The sequence below is a fragment of the Malurus melanocephalus genome, unplaced genomic scaffold, assembly GCF_030028575.1.
Source record: "Malurus melanocephalus ecotype Western Australia unplaced genomic scaffold, MMel_1.1 scaffold_106, whole genome shotgun sequence".
Lineage (NCBI taxonomy): Eukaryota > Metazoa > Chordata > Aves > Passeriformes > Maluridae > Malurus > Malurus melanocephalus.
This window is the reverse complement of record NW_026623338.1, coordinates 1,295,241-1,313,369: the sequence shown is the minus strand read 5'-3', so window position 1 is coordinate 1,313,369 and position 18,129 is coordinate 1,295,241. Positions and strand designations below refer to the sequence as shown.

At 37.7% G+C, this 18,129-nt stretch overlaps 1 protein-coding gene across 1 annotated transcript in view; it reads right to left on the bottom strand.

Annotated features, from left to right (window-relative positions):
* Nucleotides 1–2,071: 2,071 nt before the first annotated feature.
* The window catches only part of USH1C (USH1 protein network component harmonin), a 46,272-nt gene continuing 30,214 nt past the window's right edge, over nucleotides 2,072–18,129 (bottom strand). The window contains exons 16-21 of the mRNA XM_057369280.1: nucleotides 8,440–8,481; nucleotides 8,073–8,126; nucleotides 7,821–7,920; nucleotides 6,362–6,471; nucleotides 5,622–5,677; nucleotides 2,072–3,885 (exon numbers count right to left, since the gene is read on the bottom strand). Of these exons, the coding sequence (XP_057225263.1) occupies nucleotides 3,873–3,885; nucleotides 5,622–5,677; nucleotides 6,362–6,471; nucleotides 7,821–7,920; nucleotides 8,073–8,126; nucleotides 8,440–8,481 (375 nt within the window). The 3' untranslated portion in view covers nucleotides 2,072–3,872. The remainder of the gene's footprint in view (nucleotides 3,886–5,621; nucleotides 5,678–6,361; nucleotides 6,472–7,820; nucleotides 7,921–8,072; nucleotides 8,127–8,439; nucleotides 8,482–18,129) is intronic.

Below are 18,129 nucleotides of genomic sequence, written 5' to 3'. Positions count from 1 at the left end.
ACACCTTATTTAAGTTCACATGTTTGTGAAGTGCTGAGATCATTTGTGTATGTGTGCTCCTCAAATTAAACTGATTTTAAAAAACCTTACTGGTGTACGTGCATGCATACACCCCTCCTTATCCTGCACATTTCTTTGTGAACAAAACATTTTTTAAAAACATTAACTTCTCTGAAATGAATGCACAGTTCCTAAAAGATGCCATGGCCATGTGACAAATAGTAGCTAAATTATAAATTAGCAGAATGGCAGTARTAAATAGATCAAAGATTTCCCTATGCTAATATCCATATGAGTAATAACCCATGGTATTTCCTATCCTGTAATGCATACCATGGTGCTGATCCATAGGGCCTCACATTTTTTGCCTGCACACAAGCACGCACAGGCTCACAGAGCAGATGTGAAAGTCACAAGTCTCTAATGTAATTCATGCTCCAGTTCAGCAACTGTGAGGGCTATGCTAAAGACAACGTGGCCAAGAAATTCCTGAGAGAATAAGAGCGGTTGTTAACAGTTCTGAGAAAGTCTTGCTCTGGGTTATTATCCCACAGAGAGAGATAGTGGGGTTTGGCGTCTTAACCAAACAAACAGGCCTGAGAAACTACACGTATTCCCTCTGAGATTAGAGCAAATGAGAAAAAAAAACCATCTTCTCTTAAAAGTGGTTGGAAGCATTCAAGATACTGTCAGTGAAGTACTTGGATTTCTTCCTGCTTCGTGCATCAGGTCAGAGTTTCCATACTCCCAAAGGAAACAGCACTGGCTGAAAAAAAGAAAAGTCCCATTTACTCTTACTGTTACCTTTTCAAAGCTGGCCTTGTTGAACAGGGGTGAGGCACAGGCACATGTAATGACTATTACAGCCACCAAAAAACAACACAGGAGCAACTCAAAATGGGCACCCCTTTTAAATTTTTTTTTACAACTGGGACCCTCTGCTCACACACATCAAAGTAACTGGAAGCAAAGTTGCTTGAAAAATGTATTTTCTTGTAGCATTTTCCAACCCCTTGAGCTAGCTGGCAAATAAAAGATGGGATGCAGTCCCAGGGCACTGGAAATTCGAAATACTGTAAARACTACCTGGATAATGGCTTAAGATAATTTTAAGATTTCAGAAACATTAGGCTACTTTCTCCTAACACCACCTCCTTACATTACCTAAAGCAATGCTGCCATCCTAACACAGGTTAAACACTAAAATAAACACTTTCTTCATATACCTAAAGTTCTGAGCAGGAATTATTTCCTCAACTGCCTTCTCATGCATTTTAAGCTGTATCCAAACAAATCAAGTTAACAGGGTGGATGGGGAAAAGAAAGATAGTTATATGACTAAGAAGCAAGGCTACAACTCAACTGCTGGTACTCCCACAGATTTCCCAGMTCAGTCTTCTGCGCTCCTTCTGTCTCTGAAAAACAACACCAGTAGAAATAGCTCTAATATCAAACCTCTAAGTTCTGTTGAGTTATGTTTCTTAGTCTGCTGAGAGAGTGTTTAGCACAATCAAGCACTGGCTGAAGTTCTTTACTGGTGCATTAGTGTGGTTCTCTCTCTGCTGGTACAAAACATGCGAGCAGCCCTTGAGAGAACATTTGATAGCACCCCTCATCTCCCTGATGCATTGTCATATGGTCCAGATGGTTGCACTATGTAGGCAACTGAGAACCAAAGCAGCAGGAGAAGTACATCCTGCTGCAATTTCCTTCTGGTGCTGATCTTGAGGGATTCAGCATGTAGATCAGTTCGCTGGTTAGGAAGTCTGCAGGCCTGGATAGATGCACGCTAGGATGTAGCAAAAAAATACACCGTAGCAACYGCATTCAGTAGCTTGCCAGCTATYATATGACCAGATTTGCCCCCAAAARCTCTATARAAGATTACTGCAGCTCAGCCAAATCACAATTCCCTTCTGTGCAGAGCAAATTACGAGTTCCACAAGGGTGGCAATCTCTTGCAAATAGGTCTGTTACTAAGAAAAACTCAGAAATCTGTGTACTCTAGATGATTAACTATTACTATGATGTACAAACCCAGAGACAAACGGGAAACTAGATTTCTTCCATTTAGCAAATGCAATTTTATTTTTGGATTAGTTGTAAGAGTCAAACATTTTAAATATTCTAACACATATACCCYGCCACACACATCAGTTGGCATACTGGAAGAATACTGCAAATAAACAAAGTCAACATAAGTAAGCATCAGCAAATAAACACAGGGTTCTCAGAAACATAATTGTTATTTTTATGTGCTGGAGGAGGGCTTCCAAACTCGAGAAGGAAAGACTTCAGTGGAAATCTGATACACCAAAAAAACTATAAACTGTCTCTCATTAGAACAGGGGAGAAAAATCTACACACCGCACAAAAACCAGAACACAAATTGGAAGATACAAGGAAGGAAAAAATGACATTTCTAAGGAGGTACCTTGATAATATAATTACTAAATCTGCAACTGTAAAAATATTAAAGCCAAATTGATATCAATGTTATGGCCTTACGGAATTTACTGAAACTGAAGGTACACGTTCACCRAGAGGAAAATGTTAAACTTGGTGGCATTCTTTAGTCACATATAAAGGCTCACTGACAACAAAGTAGAAAACTGCAGAGTGAGAATCACAGCCAAATTTCCGCATTCGACAATGGAGGCACGTGTTAATCCCTGAAGCCTTAGATCCAGGGCTTGAACTCCAGGTTCTCTTGCTCTCTCTTAGAGTAAAGGGGAAATCCCCACCAGATAGAGGCAAGAGGTGAAAAACACACTAAAGCTAACAGGCAAAATTAGCAAAATCAAAGACATTTTTGGCAAAGGATGAAATACAACATATAATTTGACATTCTATCACTTACCAAAGCAGTACTCAGTGTTCATYTAGCATTTAGCTACCATTAATTTAGCCCAACCAGGAAAAACCTTGAAACTCATCAAATGCTATGTTAYCCAAAAGTTCCAGGCAAAGAGAAGAAGGAAAAGAGAAGTAGTGAGGAAGACAGAAGGAGAGAARAGATCTAGAAAAACACACATAGATACTACCAACTCCTAGGATTGCAGCAGGGGCAGCACAGGAACTCCAAGAAGGCTTCTAGACTATGGCMATGTGCTGACGTCATGCACCACTCTTTAAGGACATTTTGCCACCAATACAAATGCTCAGTAGTCTGAATGTCACTCCTTGTAAAGATTTTGTGTTAACTACTTTCTAGTTGTTTACTCTGCTGTACAGAAGATTCTCTATACATCATGAGCAACACAAACAAAATAATTACAAATAATGCTAGCGTTCCTGGTATTCTCACTTTTTCCACCAGCACGTTTTTTATATTCAAAAAAATTTCCCACCTGAGACACAAAATTGGATGTCAACAGAGCTACAAAATATKAGTAAGAACAGAAGTTTCCTGTGTACTTTCTCATTTTCCCAGGAATTTTACTATCCAGGAAGTAAAAATATAATCCTTTTTACACYCAAACTGGCCTGTGAATGTGTATTCACCAGCGTTGCATGTGAGAGCAGACATCTGTGTTCCATCTTCATTTGCCATTTCAAAGTATATTACCAGGAAAACAGAAAGATAATTTTCAAAATTTGGCCCCTCAAAATAGCAAAAAGAGATTGAGCGCTCGTAGACTGAACTGTGCTAGTCAGCGGTTCTTCCCAATCATCTTGCAAAAAAACGTTCACTTGTAGGTATCTAGAATGACAATAAATTATTCAAATCATCCGAAGAATCTGAAGCCTCTCATTTAATTTACACATCAGTCAATAAATATGCATTTCATGGGGTTATTGATTTCCTATTTATTTACTGAGCAGCAGATTTCTCCAGAGGAAAGACTCCATTTCAACAGTTTCAGTCTTCCTTAAAAAAATGTCCTGTGGAAAAAAGAAAAACATAGTAAGAAACATGTTGTTAGCTCTCATGCAACTTTTAGTCTTTCTAGTAAGCACAGTTTTGTAACTGTGTCTTAAGTAATTTTGCTTTGTACTGTAAGTAATAACTGAGAGGATCCACATGCAACAAGAAATCTTACCTTGGTAGCTCTAGAGATCTATGTATTTACAGCAATTACAGCACAGGGAAGCAATACAGAGTAAACTGAATTTCTAAGACAAGGATAATTTCAGAATAAACCCATTGTATAGTGAGACAAACTTCAGTGAAAACCAAACACTCATGAATACTTGTTTAYAGGCACACTGTGAATAATACAAATGGGRATTTGTTCTTTGGACAAGCCTTCACAAGAAAATAATTCTTAGTTGCTTATATATTTATGAACTCAMAAAGCCACAGCAGTGGTCCACAGATAAAGGAAAAAGCCTTAGGTTAATCCTACTTGTTTAGACAGGGCCTATTTATTTAATAGCCTGGTGGGTGATAAACCAATTCTGAACAACATCTCTAAGGGACTTTATGAAGTAGAAACTAAATCCTTATATTTTAATAGTGCAGGCATGGCAAAGGCCCAAAGAACACTCCAGCTCCAGCATGCCAAGAAGAAAAGCAAGCATGGCAAGCAATGCACAGGCAGGCACATGCTGAAAAAATAATGCAGCCTCACAATGGCCAGTCATGTTAAGAAGCCAGGTGTGCTATTCACCATGAGGGACACTGCAGTGGCTACAGCTGCAGGAGATACCCTTGTCTGTACACAGGTGCACTGCCTTCAAAAACCTTTCTGTGTGTGTTGGGACTGACTGCTGAGGAGGGAATGGGAGGGCTAAATATACAGGATATGAAAACAAAAAATAACAGTGATAGTTATTTCCTTGCTTGTTAGTTTATGCACAGGTATTAAACAAAATTTCACGTTAACTACAGTTGGTATTAGCCAGCACAACTGATTTACAGCAACTAATACTCCAGTATTCTGCATGGAACAAGAGCCCAGGTTAACAGYGACTACCAAACCTTACTCTGCCATKTTACTGGCTATTAAGGATATCTTAAAATCTTTTCCTTCAACTAAACTAGAAAACACGGGTCTTGCTTTTGAATCTGTTTGTCCAAAGTAAAGCAAGTTATATYGACTTGAAACCTCTATCACACTTGTAGCTATGTATTCTTCTGTTTCACACCTATGCTGATTATCTTTAAAACAAGGATTCTTTGAACATCACTAATTTCCAAGACACCCAAATCGTTTTATCTCTATTGAAACTTTCACATGTAGGTTTGCTTTGACAAGGACAGTAACTGCAATCTAATAAAAAACCCCCAAACCAACTACAGAATTAGACATCTGGTTGTGATGAAGAATGCTTATKGGGATTTGTTCCCTAAGTTATGAACTATGGAATACAGTAAATGATTCAAACTAAAGTTAAGTGGAACTTCTGAAAAAAAACAAACCCCAATTTCTCAAACTTTGAACTGAAAGTGTGAGTGTGTAGTCACGTACAACCAATTCTGAGAATCACAATCYTGCAGTCTGGGAACCACTGCTGTAATGCATGACAGCTACTTACAACTACCAAATTAGCAACCATCTAAGGCAGGAGGTTATATGGCYCACAAGAAGAAGATATTTGAAAAGTGTCTGACATAAAAGCAAACTGGCTATTGTTAGTCAGCTTTTAATCCCCAGAGAAAATACTTATGCACTTACATTTCATCATCATATTCCTTTGGAGGTGATGCTGCAATGACTAAGTCAATCCAATCCTGAAAAAGAAAAGCACAGGCAAAATCTGCTGTTGAGTACTGCTTTTAGAGGTGGCCAGCAGACCACCATGAAATGTCAGGGAATCAGAGGAGTAATCTATTCCTGGAGAACCACAGGGAGCAGCAGCATAGTCTCTATTTAGAATTTTCACAAGATCATTTAAAGATTGAGCTATTCTATTTGTATCTTGAAATTAAAGAAAAATCTACTGTTACAACAAGATTTTAAAAAAATAATTCTATGAATCATCCTGTATTTGATCATCTAAGTCATTAATAGAGTTCTTGCTGAGGAAACACTAGCTAAAGTGCAGTGTTGCTTGTAAAAGAAATCAGAAATAAGATAAGGTATTATCAGAAAATTCCAATCAGCTTGCAAGTAATTGTCAATATCAAAGAGTGATTGTATTGATAAATATACTATAAACACTCAGAATGTAATGTGTTTAAATACCAATCTTGACATGTGGCTAAATGCCATGAAATTTCCTGGTAAATCCCACACATGGTTTTCAGAGATACCACATATGAACATCTTCTGCAGATTTTAACTCACTTGTGTAGTGCATGACATACCCCCTACTCTAAATGTTTGTCACCTTATTTGTGACAATGTCATGATAGAAAAGTATTCTCTCATATGAACTCTGTAGGCAGAATGAAGCAGTATTCCAGGTTACTTACCCCACCCATGTTCCAAGCTTTTGCTAGAGTTGCCTGTGCTTCTGCCAGCTTGCTGTCAATTAATATCTTGCCATTCACAGCCAGTATTTCATCCCCTTTCACTATGCCTCCTAGGGAAAAGACCAGTATGTTTTACCTATACATAAGCAAAATAAAATTCTGCAAGTCTTTGCCATATTTGTGCAGTATTTTGTATAATGAAAAGTGTTCTCACTGGATGTGAAGGTCTATASTAAAAATTGTAGGAAGTTTGCTACAAGAAAACACAAAAGGAATTTTCAGTCATGGCAAAGACGAACTAATCTCTTATTGATCATGACCAGTAAGAAACAAGTTCAACAAGGTTTTCCAGAGTTTGCCTGTTTGGGAAATCCAGCTATATACATATATTATGAATGGTGACTGGCTCTASGCTGTTACCACTGTGCCCCATCCCTGGAAGTGTTCAAAAACCAGGTTGGATGGGGCTTTTGAGCAGCCTGATCTAGGGGAAGGCGTCCTTGACCGTGGCAGTGGACTTGGAACAAGATGATTTGTAAGGTCCCTTCCAACCCCAACAGTTCTGTGATTCTATGAATCTATAAAACCAGAAAAAAATAATTAAATTTCTGAAGGAATAAACTGTTTTGCTGTCAACAGTTTGCACGACTGTTATTCCTTTGCAAGTGTACATGTAATGTTCGTTCCACAGAACTGACTTTGACTTGCTAATCTGGAATGAAGAGCAACCAATTATCTGGGACTGGATTTGAAGAGGATGCTAAGGGGACACACAGCTTTAGTTATGAGAAATCCTAAAAAGAGTGAAGGGTCAAAAAGAGCCCGAGGAGACCAAATGGCTGTTTTCACAGCAAGAGTGACTTGAATTTAGGTGCTGGCTGGGACAAGGGCAGCAAACACAGTGTAAGGGGATATTGTCCCGTTGTCAACTTGTTCATCATGAGCATTATCAAGAAAAGAAAGGGAGATAGCTGTCACCAGGTGCAAAGCCCAGATGTGTTGGTGAACACCTTCTAGAGCCTTCAGAATGCTAAAAGTTCAGAGGGTCTGGCCTTTAGTTGGGTTTAAGTACAGCCAGCTGTTTAACTAGACAAATTTCTACTTAAAGCAGCATAAAGAACAAAGCTGATCAGTGCAGTGTAGCTAYGGTCAGGTAATTGCTTTGTATGTAGAAGTACTACAAATGCCATTGCTTGCAAATTGTGAAATAATGGATAACATATTCCTTGACTAAAGAATACACCAGAGAATCAGGTGTTGGTTTTTATAAATTTTACATAACTATTAATTTAAGCAGGATTCTTGAAACCATATGGCTGCTCCTAGACTTGAGACAGAACTTATGCCCTTGGACAATCGAGTGAGCCTTTCAGTACCAGCCTATGAAATCAGCCAACCATTCTCAGCCAGTGTAAGGACACACTTTGCAGCACCATCCAAATTGCTCATTGTTRCTCACCATGTTTGTCTGCAGCACCATCCTCATAGATGGCAGAAACAACTATCTTTCCAATTGGAGAATCAATTCCCCCCTCGACTGCAAGGTCCAGTGATCCTTCCTATGAAAAAAACCAGTTCTAGTTCAGAAAAGACTCAATTTTTGCCACTAACGGGAGTTAGTCTTAGTCTTTCCTTCCTCCCAGTAAATGATGCTGTACATCAAATGCTTACATGAACCCTTTAAATATGAATCAAACTACAGAGTATTTACCTTTTTAATTCGTAATAGTCGTACGTCTTTTCCCATAATCTGGTCTGGGGTAAACTAGGAAAAGATATCATGATTAATCATTTCCACTTTGGAAACACAAAACAATTAGGCTGATCTATGTCATTTTTGGGGTAAAAGAGACCTTTCCCTCCTCTTAAATAATGTTAGAGGAAGATCACAACACCACATCACCTTTTCCTGCCAGAACGCTTCTGTTCATCATGACTAGAAACGACAAGAACACAAGACCAAGCAAAACAACAAGCAAGAATCTTACCCACTCCCAGCCCTCAAAATCAAGAACATGGCTTTTTTTCCCAGTGTATTTCATATCGAACAGTGAGGCATTTTTAAATTCTCTCCTTACCATTGAATATGGATCAAAATCTTCCACATACTTCTGGAAGCCCTGAGAATAAAACAATATTTAATTGCAAAAGCAGCTACTCATGCACACAACACACAAACTCCATCTTATTTATTAGTGAGAGAACATGTGATTGTGTAAGCTATGAAAGAAGACAGTAACTGAAGAAAAGCAGAGARAGACAGCAAAGAGTCCATCCTGACAGTCAGAAAACATTTCAAAACCTCATGACAAATCAATAATTTGAGTTGGTCATATMATGGAGCAGTTCTGAGGAAGAATTTACCACCCTGTAAGCTCTACAGTTCTTCTCTACATCTGACAGAAGAGAAACAAATCTTGAAAGCATCACTAGCAGGTATGTTCTGTGACACTCTTTGGAGAAATATTTCTTGGAATTATCAACATGTTGGATGGTAACAGGTAGAAACGACAGGCTCCAATTCACCTGTCAGCAACATTACTCCACCCTGCCTGGGTTTTAGAATTCTTTTTCAGGCCCCTTCTCTCCCCCTTGATGTGGAGTTTCAAGGAGTTGGCTCCATACCACAAGCAAGAGCAGGACAACAATTCGTTGGACAATTTGCAGGACAATACGATTTTTGTTTTCATACGGTGTGGAGGACTTAAAAGTTCTGTCAAGCAATGTCTGCAATGCAGAATGGATAGCACTGCAGTTTGGCACAGCAAGATTTAAGCTTTGAGAGGACCCAGAAAACATAGTGTTTAACCCATGTCAGACTGCAGGGAAAACAGGAGTTCATCTCTTCTACAAGGATGGGAGTTCCTTCATCAGCAATCAGGAGTCAATGGTGTTTGMGTGGCAGTTTCTCAAGGAGGATTAGTAGCTACTGGGTGAGACTGTATGGCCAGTGCTGGAGATCTATAAAACCTCTGCACTTATCCTGCATGTTAAAACAAGGACTTCAGGACTTAAGAAGATCTTTACTGAGGCACCTAGCTGCCACTCTTGTGGCCTCAAGCTGCAATAACTTGCTGATAGGGGAACAGAGAACCACACAACCCTATGCAGACTTAGAAGGAAGGCCAATATCTGACACAGACCAGTGGTTCAGTGCATGATCAACCTTGATATGTTCATTATGGCCCTCTTTTCTACTGGATCCATTTAACAACAAAGTCTACTCCACTCTCAGACTCAGCCAAGCCTTTTTCCACTTGTAAACCAAGCACACAGCTTGAGATTGCTGTGGTATATCTAAGGGCTAGCTCTTAAATGGCAGAGTTGCAGCAGAAAACTAATTTACTGTAATAAAATTACTCTTTACTCTACTCTTTATCACCTCTCTCAGTTGCCTGATTTTGTTGTCAATGATCCTCTGGAGTCTGATCTCAATCCTCGACAGCACTGCCTTACATTAAGTTTGTTACATTGCATTCCATTGGTTTACCAAATAAATAGGGATTTCATCACACACATCAGCAAGGAGGAATTTMATCCTTTAATCAATCATTCATTAATTTACAAGGTGTATTAATATTATGAACCACTTAACTAAAACTGTATGAGAAACATTTTACCATGATAGCTACCTAAAAAATTAATACTTTGAACAAGTGAATTAGTAYTGCCTTTTGGAATCATGGCTGAAGTAGATATCCATGGTTTTGGAGCAAGCAATTCAGAGAAAAGAACTCCAACCTCAGCCAAGTCACTAAGTCATTATGTAATCTAAAGGAAGTCAGTGAACTTTTTGTCCCAGGTTGTCCTGATGAAAAACAGATGCTGCCCTTGAAGGAAGTTTTCCTGGGAAAATAATCTTTAAATGGGAAAATAATCTTTAAATGGGAAAAAAACCCCAAAACTGACAAACAGGCAAAAAAAAAAAAAAAAAAAAACAAAACAAAAAACCCCATCAAAACTACCAAAACAAAACATCAAATAAACAACGTGCAGGCAAAAGTCATAGAAACACAGTATATTCTGAGTAGGAAGGACCACAAGGATCATCAAGTCCAACTCGTGGCCCTGCACTGAGTCACACCATGTGCCTGAAGACATTGTCCAAACAGTTCCTGAGCTCTGTCAGTCTTGGTGCTGTGACCACTTCCCTGGGAGCCTYCTCCAGGGTCTAACCACCCTCTGGGTGAAACAATTTTSCTAATATTCAGTCTAAACTGTTGTCCCCTTGGGTTGATATGTCTGTGTGTCATAGGTATGATGTTGAATCAATAATGTACAAATATAACTAAGACAGGAAGAAGACACTCACTGAACTGTAAGAAATCTTTCCCGAAATGGGCACCACAAATTCAGAGCKCAGAGAATGCACTCCATATCCAAGCAGGGACTAATGAACCAAGCAACACCGTGTGGAAAGCACAGCCCTAAGCCTACCCTCCCACTACTCAGGATGTTTCAGGTGAAAGAGTTAAGACCATTCAAATTCCTTCGTGGCTTACAAAAACATTCACAGGACTCAGCATAAGCTGAAAATGAAAAATAAAATATCTGATTGCACTGAAACAACTGTCTGGACTTCCAGATGAAAGCTAAAGTTACTACTTAAAGAAAAAACAACCTCCAAAACACAAGCACTTATACCAATGACACTGCTTCACTGGTTTCTAACCATGTCAAGAACAATTGAGACCTCGCTGAAAAAACAACAAACCACAAAAAGATAACACCTAAATAGCAACCACAGAAAATAATTGAAAGAGAAACTCATGACCAKATATAACAAAATTTTAAAAAACCACCTCTTTTGAAAACATGACTGTTGTACATTCAGACCATATTGGCATTTACTGGTAAACAAATAATCTCAAAATTGTATTTTTTTTCAGTCAAATCCAGTTTTTCCTTCTAGATCTAGATTGAAACTGGGTCAAAGAAGGAAAAAAGTTGTTACTGATCTTATTGGTTTACCACCTGAAAACTCATATTTGTGAGCTCATTACTGTGTGTCAACTTTTCATGCAACATGTCAATGCATTTAACTTAGCTCGCACTAACGAAGAGGTTTTTCACAGACACTGGCACATTTTACAGCAGCAGAGAAGTTAAGCATGAAGTTTACTTCTTCAAGGAACCATCTATTGAACCACCAGCCAGCTAAAGAGAAAGAAATGAAAACTTCATCATTAGGAACAGAGGAAAGCAGCAAAAGTAAAAAAGCAGCAGGAAAATCCTACACAATGCAGGAAGGCTGAATGACCAAGTGCTTTCCACCACTGGTTCCCCTGATTTCCTACCAGTAGCCATGTTATGATGATAGCTCTATTCATTAAACTAATAAAGTATTTTATTACAGAAAGTATTGCAGCTAGACACAGAGAAACAAAGAAACTTCAGGAATATAAGTATCAGATCAGTTATTAGTGTTCAACTACCTTACAGGTTGCACTTAACCATGTAAGTAGTTACAGATGGTTCAACCTGAAGGATTTATTCTCATTCTTCTTCTGCCTAGACTAGCAGGAGCCAAAGGCACACACTTAAAAGTTTACAAAAACCAGCAATTCTCATGCATTAGGGCTGCCTTGCATCTTCTGTTTTAGAAACTGAACAACAGGATTAGAAAGAAAGTTTTAAATCTGTGATCAGTCAAACAAGAAGAACCACACAAACACGGAAGATGTTATTTTACTTGTTTTTTGTTAGATCTAAATGATGAATTGTAAACCACCATCCTTTTAAGCATCTCTTGTGGCTGCAAAAGAAAGAAAATTGCCAAACCAAGTATTAACTTTTTGCTGTAAATAAGTATTACCTATTTATAAATTACCTTACTGCTTATTATGTTTTCCTAGGGACTGAATCACACTTGCACTCTTTAGTGTTTGTTCCCTGTACAATTTAGAAAGGAGAGAACACACACAGTGAAATAGTACTGAATGCAAAGTAGAAAGAATTCTAGAAAAATGATATAAATAATGCACATTTCCATACTACAAGATTTCTTAAAAATATTTTCTATGACTGTTTTTACAACTTATTTTTGCAAGACACTGTTTGGGTCTCGTATCCATGATATATGAAAAAAAAAAAATTGACAGGAACTCCAATCCTAAACATGGACAAAAAGGTAGACAATAATTTCCAAAATACTGATAAGTCATGATAAATATATGTTTATGCATTTGTTTTCCTACCAGGGATTTCCTATACTGAAGAGGTGAATTCCATAATGAAACGGATTTTATTGTGTTTAGCTCCAAGGATTTAYATTTCATATTCATTCTGTTTTTCTGTCACTTCCACTATTCTAACAAAAACTTCCACTGTAGTATCGAATTACTTAAAATAGAGACTATTTTATTAGTCTACAAAAATTCTCAAAGATGAAATGGGCTAAACCAGCATATAAATACACAAAACACTACTGACAGTTCCCCAGCCTCCACTCAAAACCTTGCAGTAAATCAGGTAACAGATTTGAGTCTTCTGAAACAAGAACAACTTTCTATAGGCCCTGGCATTTACCTTTTCAAACTCAATTTGCTTWAAATGAATTACTATGTATCTGTTTCACTACTGGTTCTCTCAGTGCTCCATAATCCTATCACTACTTGGAAAAATATACTCTGGAGTTAGTGAAATGTGGTTTATGTTTAATTAATACAAACTATGAGTTTTTGTGTTGAAGGATTTATAGGCAAGTTTGGTAAAATTTTCCACAAGTCTCTTTAGACCCTCTCTAAAAAAAAAAAAAAAAATATTTTCAACACAGATTGCTTTGGGAAAGCTATAACCAATTCTAACTAAAATTTCCAATTCTCATACATCTTGACACATGGTATCTGAGCACATCTTGACTTCAGTCCTGCAGAATCAGGCTTCTAATCTTGCAAATTAGAAGAACGCTTAAGTATGTTTTTTTTTTTCTCCAGGAATTCTTCATCGAACCCCAGAGGATTGAGGGAGGAAAAATCTTTAGTAGTAGCAAGTGCACCAGAGCCTTGTAACTCAACAGGATGTTTGTGATAGATGGGAGAGCAGAGACTAATGTTCCTGCTGGTTTTGCTTCTATGAAAATCTTASCACTAAATCATAACAAACCTCTCCTGTTCTCTGAGCCAAAATTTAACTGGCTTTGCCATGAGTGTATTCCAGTTCACTCCAGTACAGCTCACACTGATTTTGACCCAGAGAAGCCCTCAGCATTCAAGGCCATGCTTATTATTTAAAYAACTGCCATCATTTCCCTATTTGTAAGTGAAACCCATTTCATTTTCATTAACTGTTAAAAGACCTGGTAATTCTGACCTGAATTTAGTCAGTAAGATTAGTTAAGCCACAACAGTATCTGGCCCAACTTACTTCAAGGTAACAGGAGGATTTTACTCATTCTTGCATGTCTATTTTATTCCTAAATGCATGCTTTTTCATCTTCTTTCCTAGTGAATTGCTTGAGTATAAGCCAATTGGATTAGCTGCTTCAATCAAATAAATCCATGAACATCAGTTTCTAGAGTTTGGTACTCAGGACAGTTAAACTCAGCTAAAAACAAGGTAGAAAAAATTATTTGCATTAAGACAACCATAAGATCCATGAAACCTAGGAAGACAAGAAACTGGATAGTAAATGATATTTTGTCTTCAGTGATACTTTCCTCCACTAAAAGAAGCTGAACTGGTCCTGTATCTGAACCATTAACTTTAGCAGACACAAAAAACACGCACACCCTACTGCCAACCAACCAAACCCCATTGCCCTTGTGCATGAAATGCAGTTACAATTCTTACACACTTCTGGAGACAGGCAGGTAACATCCTGTTGGTTTTGTCACACACTGTCTTTTTCTTTTTGCTTATAAAAGTAATCTCCCTCTTTAGTATCTGTGTAAATTTTACTTCACACACCACCGTGACTTGAATGCAGTGAGGATGAATAAATACCCTTTCCTGCAGAGAGCCATCAATGCAAGCAAGAGGTATAAGGTCTATCAAACCAATTTATAGATTGATCTTTCTCTCAAAGTTCTACCAGAATATCATTCCCACTGGAATTTTGATCTTCCAACTAATACAAGGCAGCTTGGGAAAGAAGATGATTAAATCTGAAAGATTTCAGCAGACTTGTGATTTGGAAAATGTGCATGCATGCATAACAAATCATAAGACATTTGCCTGTGGAGGTGGATCTTGTTGCCAGTTTCTTAAACTAATTGTGTGTAGTCAGTAAAAAAAAAGTGCCTTTTAAAATTTGTACCAAGACTTGATCACACTTAAGGGTATTATCAATTTTGCAACTAGTTCACATATACACACTTTTTCAAGAGCTAGATGATATTAAGTGCAGATTATGACTTTGTTCATTCCTCCCCTAAATAATTTTATATTCATTAGAGAATGTTAAATTACTGCACATAATCAAATGAGAGCTCCAACTGAAGGAAACAACTACACTAGAGGGATCTGAAATTATTTTTAGCTCATGTGCCTGCCTTCTCTTAAGCAACTTACAAAAATTACTTACAACCATTATTCAATTCATTTATAATGCAGAAGTTTCAAGATGACTCTGGCTGTGGGAAAAGTGGTGACTAAGTATCACTTAAATTTTTTCAAAGTGTAACTGGGGAAAATAAAGGAACAAGAGTATCTAAATTATTAAACGGAGTAACGACAAAGAAATCCAGTGTTTTAATGAAACAGCTAGGAATATTGTGCACATAATTTATTGCCAGAAATAGCTTTTAATTAAATAAATGCAATGAAAAATTGATGTTTTTTCTGTCACTTACTGTCTCACAAATTCATATACATGCACGTGTATGCACACGTGTGCCTGCAACACAGAACTTGATAGTAACAGCATAAGCCATGGTGAACCTCAAGAATTACAGCTACTAATTGGTCYACCAGCTATTTTAGGTGAATTTCAGGGACTGTCAGCTGGGAGTTACTACCTGAGCAGTATTGGTCTTTTCAGTAAGCTTTGGCTCACTTTTCCTCATATACTACAATTCCCAAGGACGTTACATGGTTGGTCCTAAAATGTTTAGCCTCTGATATTTCTCTTCATTTATATTTGAAATAGAAAGGGAAGATAAATAAGAAAAAGAATCTGATTGTGAGCCAACTTGGCAGTAACCCCACATGACCAGTATATTGAAATCTGATATAACAATATGTTTTTTCCCCTGGAATATAAAAGATATATATAATGATATATATATAAATGATATATATTCATGATCAATGATATAATGAAGCATGCAACTTAAGTTCTTGACTATTTAAAAAGGAAAAGTGCAGTTGACTTGATTTTTATTATTTAATTTCTGAAAAATAATTCAGAATTTATAAAAATAAAACCCAGCATGTGAATAAATGAAAAATAAGATGTACAAATTCCAGGGCTCTGTGCTGCTCTGGAATTATGCACCCCTGTACAGAAATTATCACTGAAAGTAGCTTTTCCACCATGGAAAAAATGGAAAAAAACCAGTTTTTTTTTGTTTTTTGTTTTGTACTTACCATTAGTGACTGCTTGAAAATCTACAGAAATTTAGTTAGCAGACAATGAGACAAATATTGACTCTTTGAGTATGTGTCAAAGAACAATATCAAAACAAAACACCTGCAGTACCAGAGCACTCAGCAAAAAACATCAAAAGGCTTACCAGGGCCTCTGATTTGATTGTTGGCCTGACCACGAAGTTTGGGTCAGGATGCAGCATAACTGGTTTAGAGACTACTGGTACCCCTGGATGACGCTGGGTAGGTGGACTTGGAGCAAGTTGCTAAGGAGTTAATTTAAGAAAATTACAGTTCACAACATAATTTATGCAAATCCGTAATTTCACCAAGACTCCTCAATTAAAATGGTTCATCATAATGAATTTAACAACACTAATACAAGAAAAAGCTTAGAGTTATTTTAACTAAGGGTCACGAAGTCAGCAAACCAAAACAATTTCTCTTGCATCCAAGTAGTAGCTTTACTCCTAAATTCTGGCTTCACCAGCAAGATTATGGAAAAATCTCAGCCTCGGTTTTGGTATTTTTCCCCTAAAGCCAACAAACTGAATGAGAAACCAGAGGGGGAAAAAAAAACCCTGATAAAGTTCAGTGTAAGAATACAGTGAACCCAAAATAAGATTTTAACTAATCTATGGCTAAATAGATCTTCTAAGATGAAATTCAGCAGGGCTGAGGCAAACACTTTTCCATAAAGAATTTCAACTTAAAATTTCTTGATTTAGCAGCAAGGGTTCGTGAGGTTAATTCCCTGGCCTTGGCTCCACAAAGAACAGATACCCAGAGGCATCTGAGACTGAATCATTCAGCACGTGCTAGCCCAATTCTACACTTCTCACTCAGGCCAAACTCCCACTGATGTGAAGCACAGCTTTATTCATGAAAAGAGTCCAAAATGGAGCCCAGTGGGTTCAGTTTCTGACTTAACCCCAGGAACTCTTGGGACACTTTTCTCAATGTTTCTCAGAGGAAATGTGATGTATTCCAGAGATCATTCCTATAGTACAAGCTGTATCCTCTAAAACTATTTATTTGCTTCCAGCAAATGGGTTAAGCCACTTTTTGGTTTTGTATCTGGGTTTTTGTGTTTGTATAGTTTCCCCTGTGGGCTTTTTCTTTTCCCTTTCCCTTTCTTTATGATTTTTTTTAAAGTTTTAATCAGATATTTGGAAGTCCCTGTGGGTATTCCTCAACTAATGCTGTTCCACACTGCAAAATACATTATTAGCAAGCCTTCCAAACTTAGAAGAACCAAAATTAACAGGTTCACAGATRTCAGCTTGTTAAAGCTGCACTGGAAGTGGATGATTTCTCCTGGAGTAGCACAATTTAGCAACAGGATTTTCTAGAGTGCAGAATGGACAACTGGCCATTCCAACTCAAAAAATCAGTGTAAAGAGATACCAGTGTTGGTGGGTCTGAGATGAAACTTGCTTCTTAGCATGTGTTATATTTAATGATAGCTTGAACCTAGCAATTTTCGCCTTGACARAAGAAGAAAGTACATGGTCTGTCAGATACAGACATTGACAACATGCAGATATGGACYGTATCCTGCTAAACTGTTTAAATATGAAATCCTTGGACCACTTCCACTACTTGTGCYTTCAGCACAGCAATGAATCCACACRCATCATTCCCTGTGCTGAACATTAAATGAATCAGCCATGCAGAGTGAAGCCCTTGACACTTCCTTGCCATCAGCATTCCATGGGAAGTTGATGAAACTACAGCCACCATGAACAGCACGTGACGTACCAGCGGGGTGCTCGGCACAGGGGACGCTTTGCCGACGTCGGAGGTGTTTCTCACAACCTAAACAGCAACACGCTCAGTACTGGGYTCGTGGAAAGTGGAAAGCTAATAATAATTTTTTTCGAAACAGACAATTTACACCAGATATTTTAATAGCTAGTTCTCAAGAATGTCTCTGACAGGATTTTGTTCCTTTTGTCAGGTTTTGTTGGTGCTGAATTGGAAATTAAATGATCCAGGTTAAAAACAAAAATGTAGCAACGTAGAGAAGATTTGCCAGCTTGAGTAAAATTAGAAAAATGAATTCATGGGACAACTACAGTTATCGTATTTTTTAACTTTAGCAGCCATAAACACAAGATCTTTAATCCATAAAGTCACATAAATGCACCGTTTTTGCTTATCTGTGAGGTTAAAAACTGACTTTGTAAAAGGCACCAAGGATAAATTGACAAGCTTCGGATTTTTTTTTTTTTTTTTTT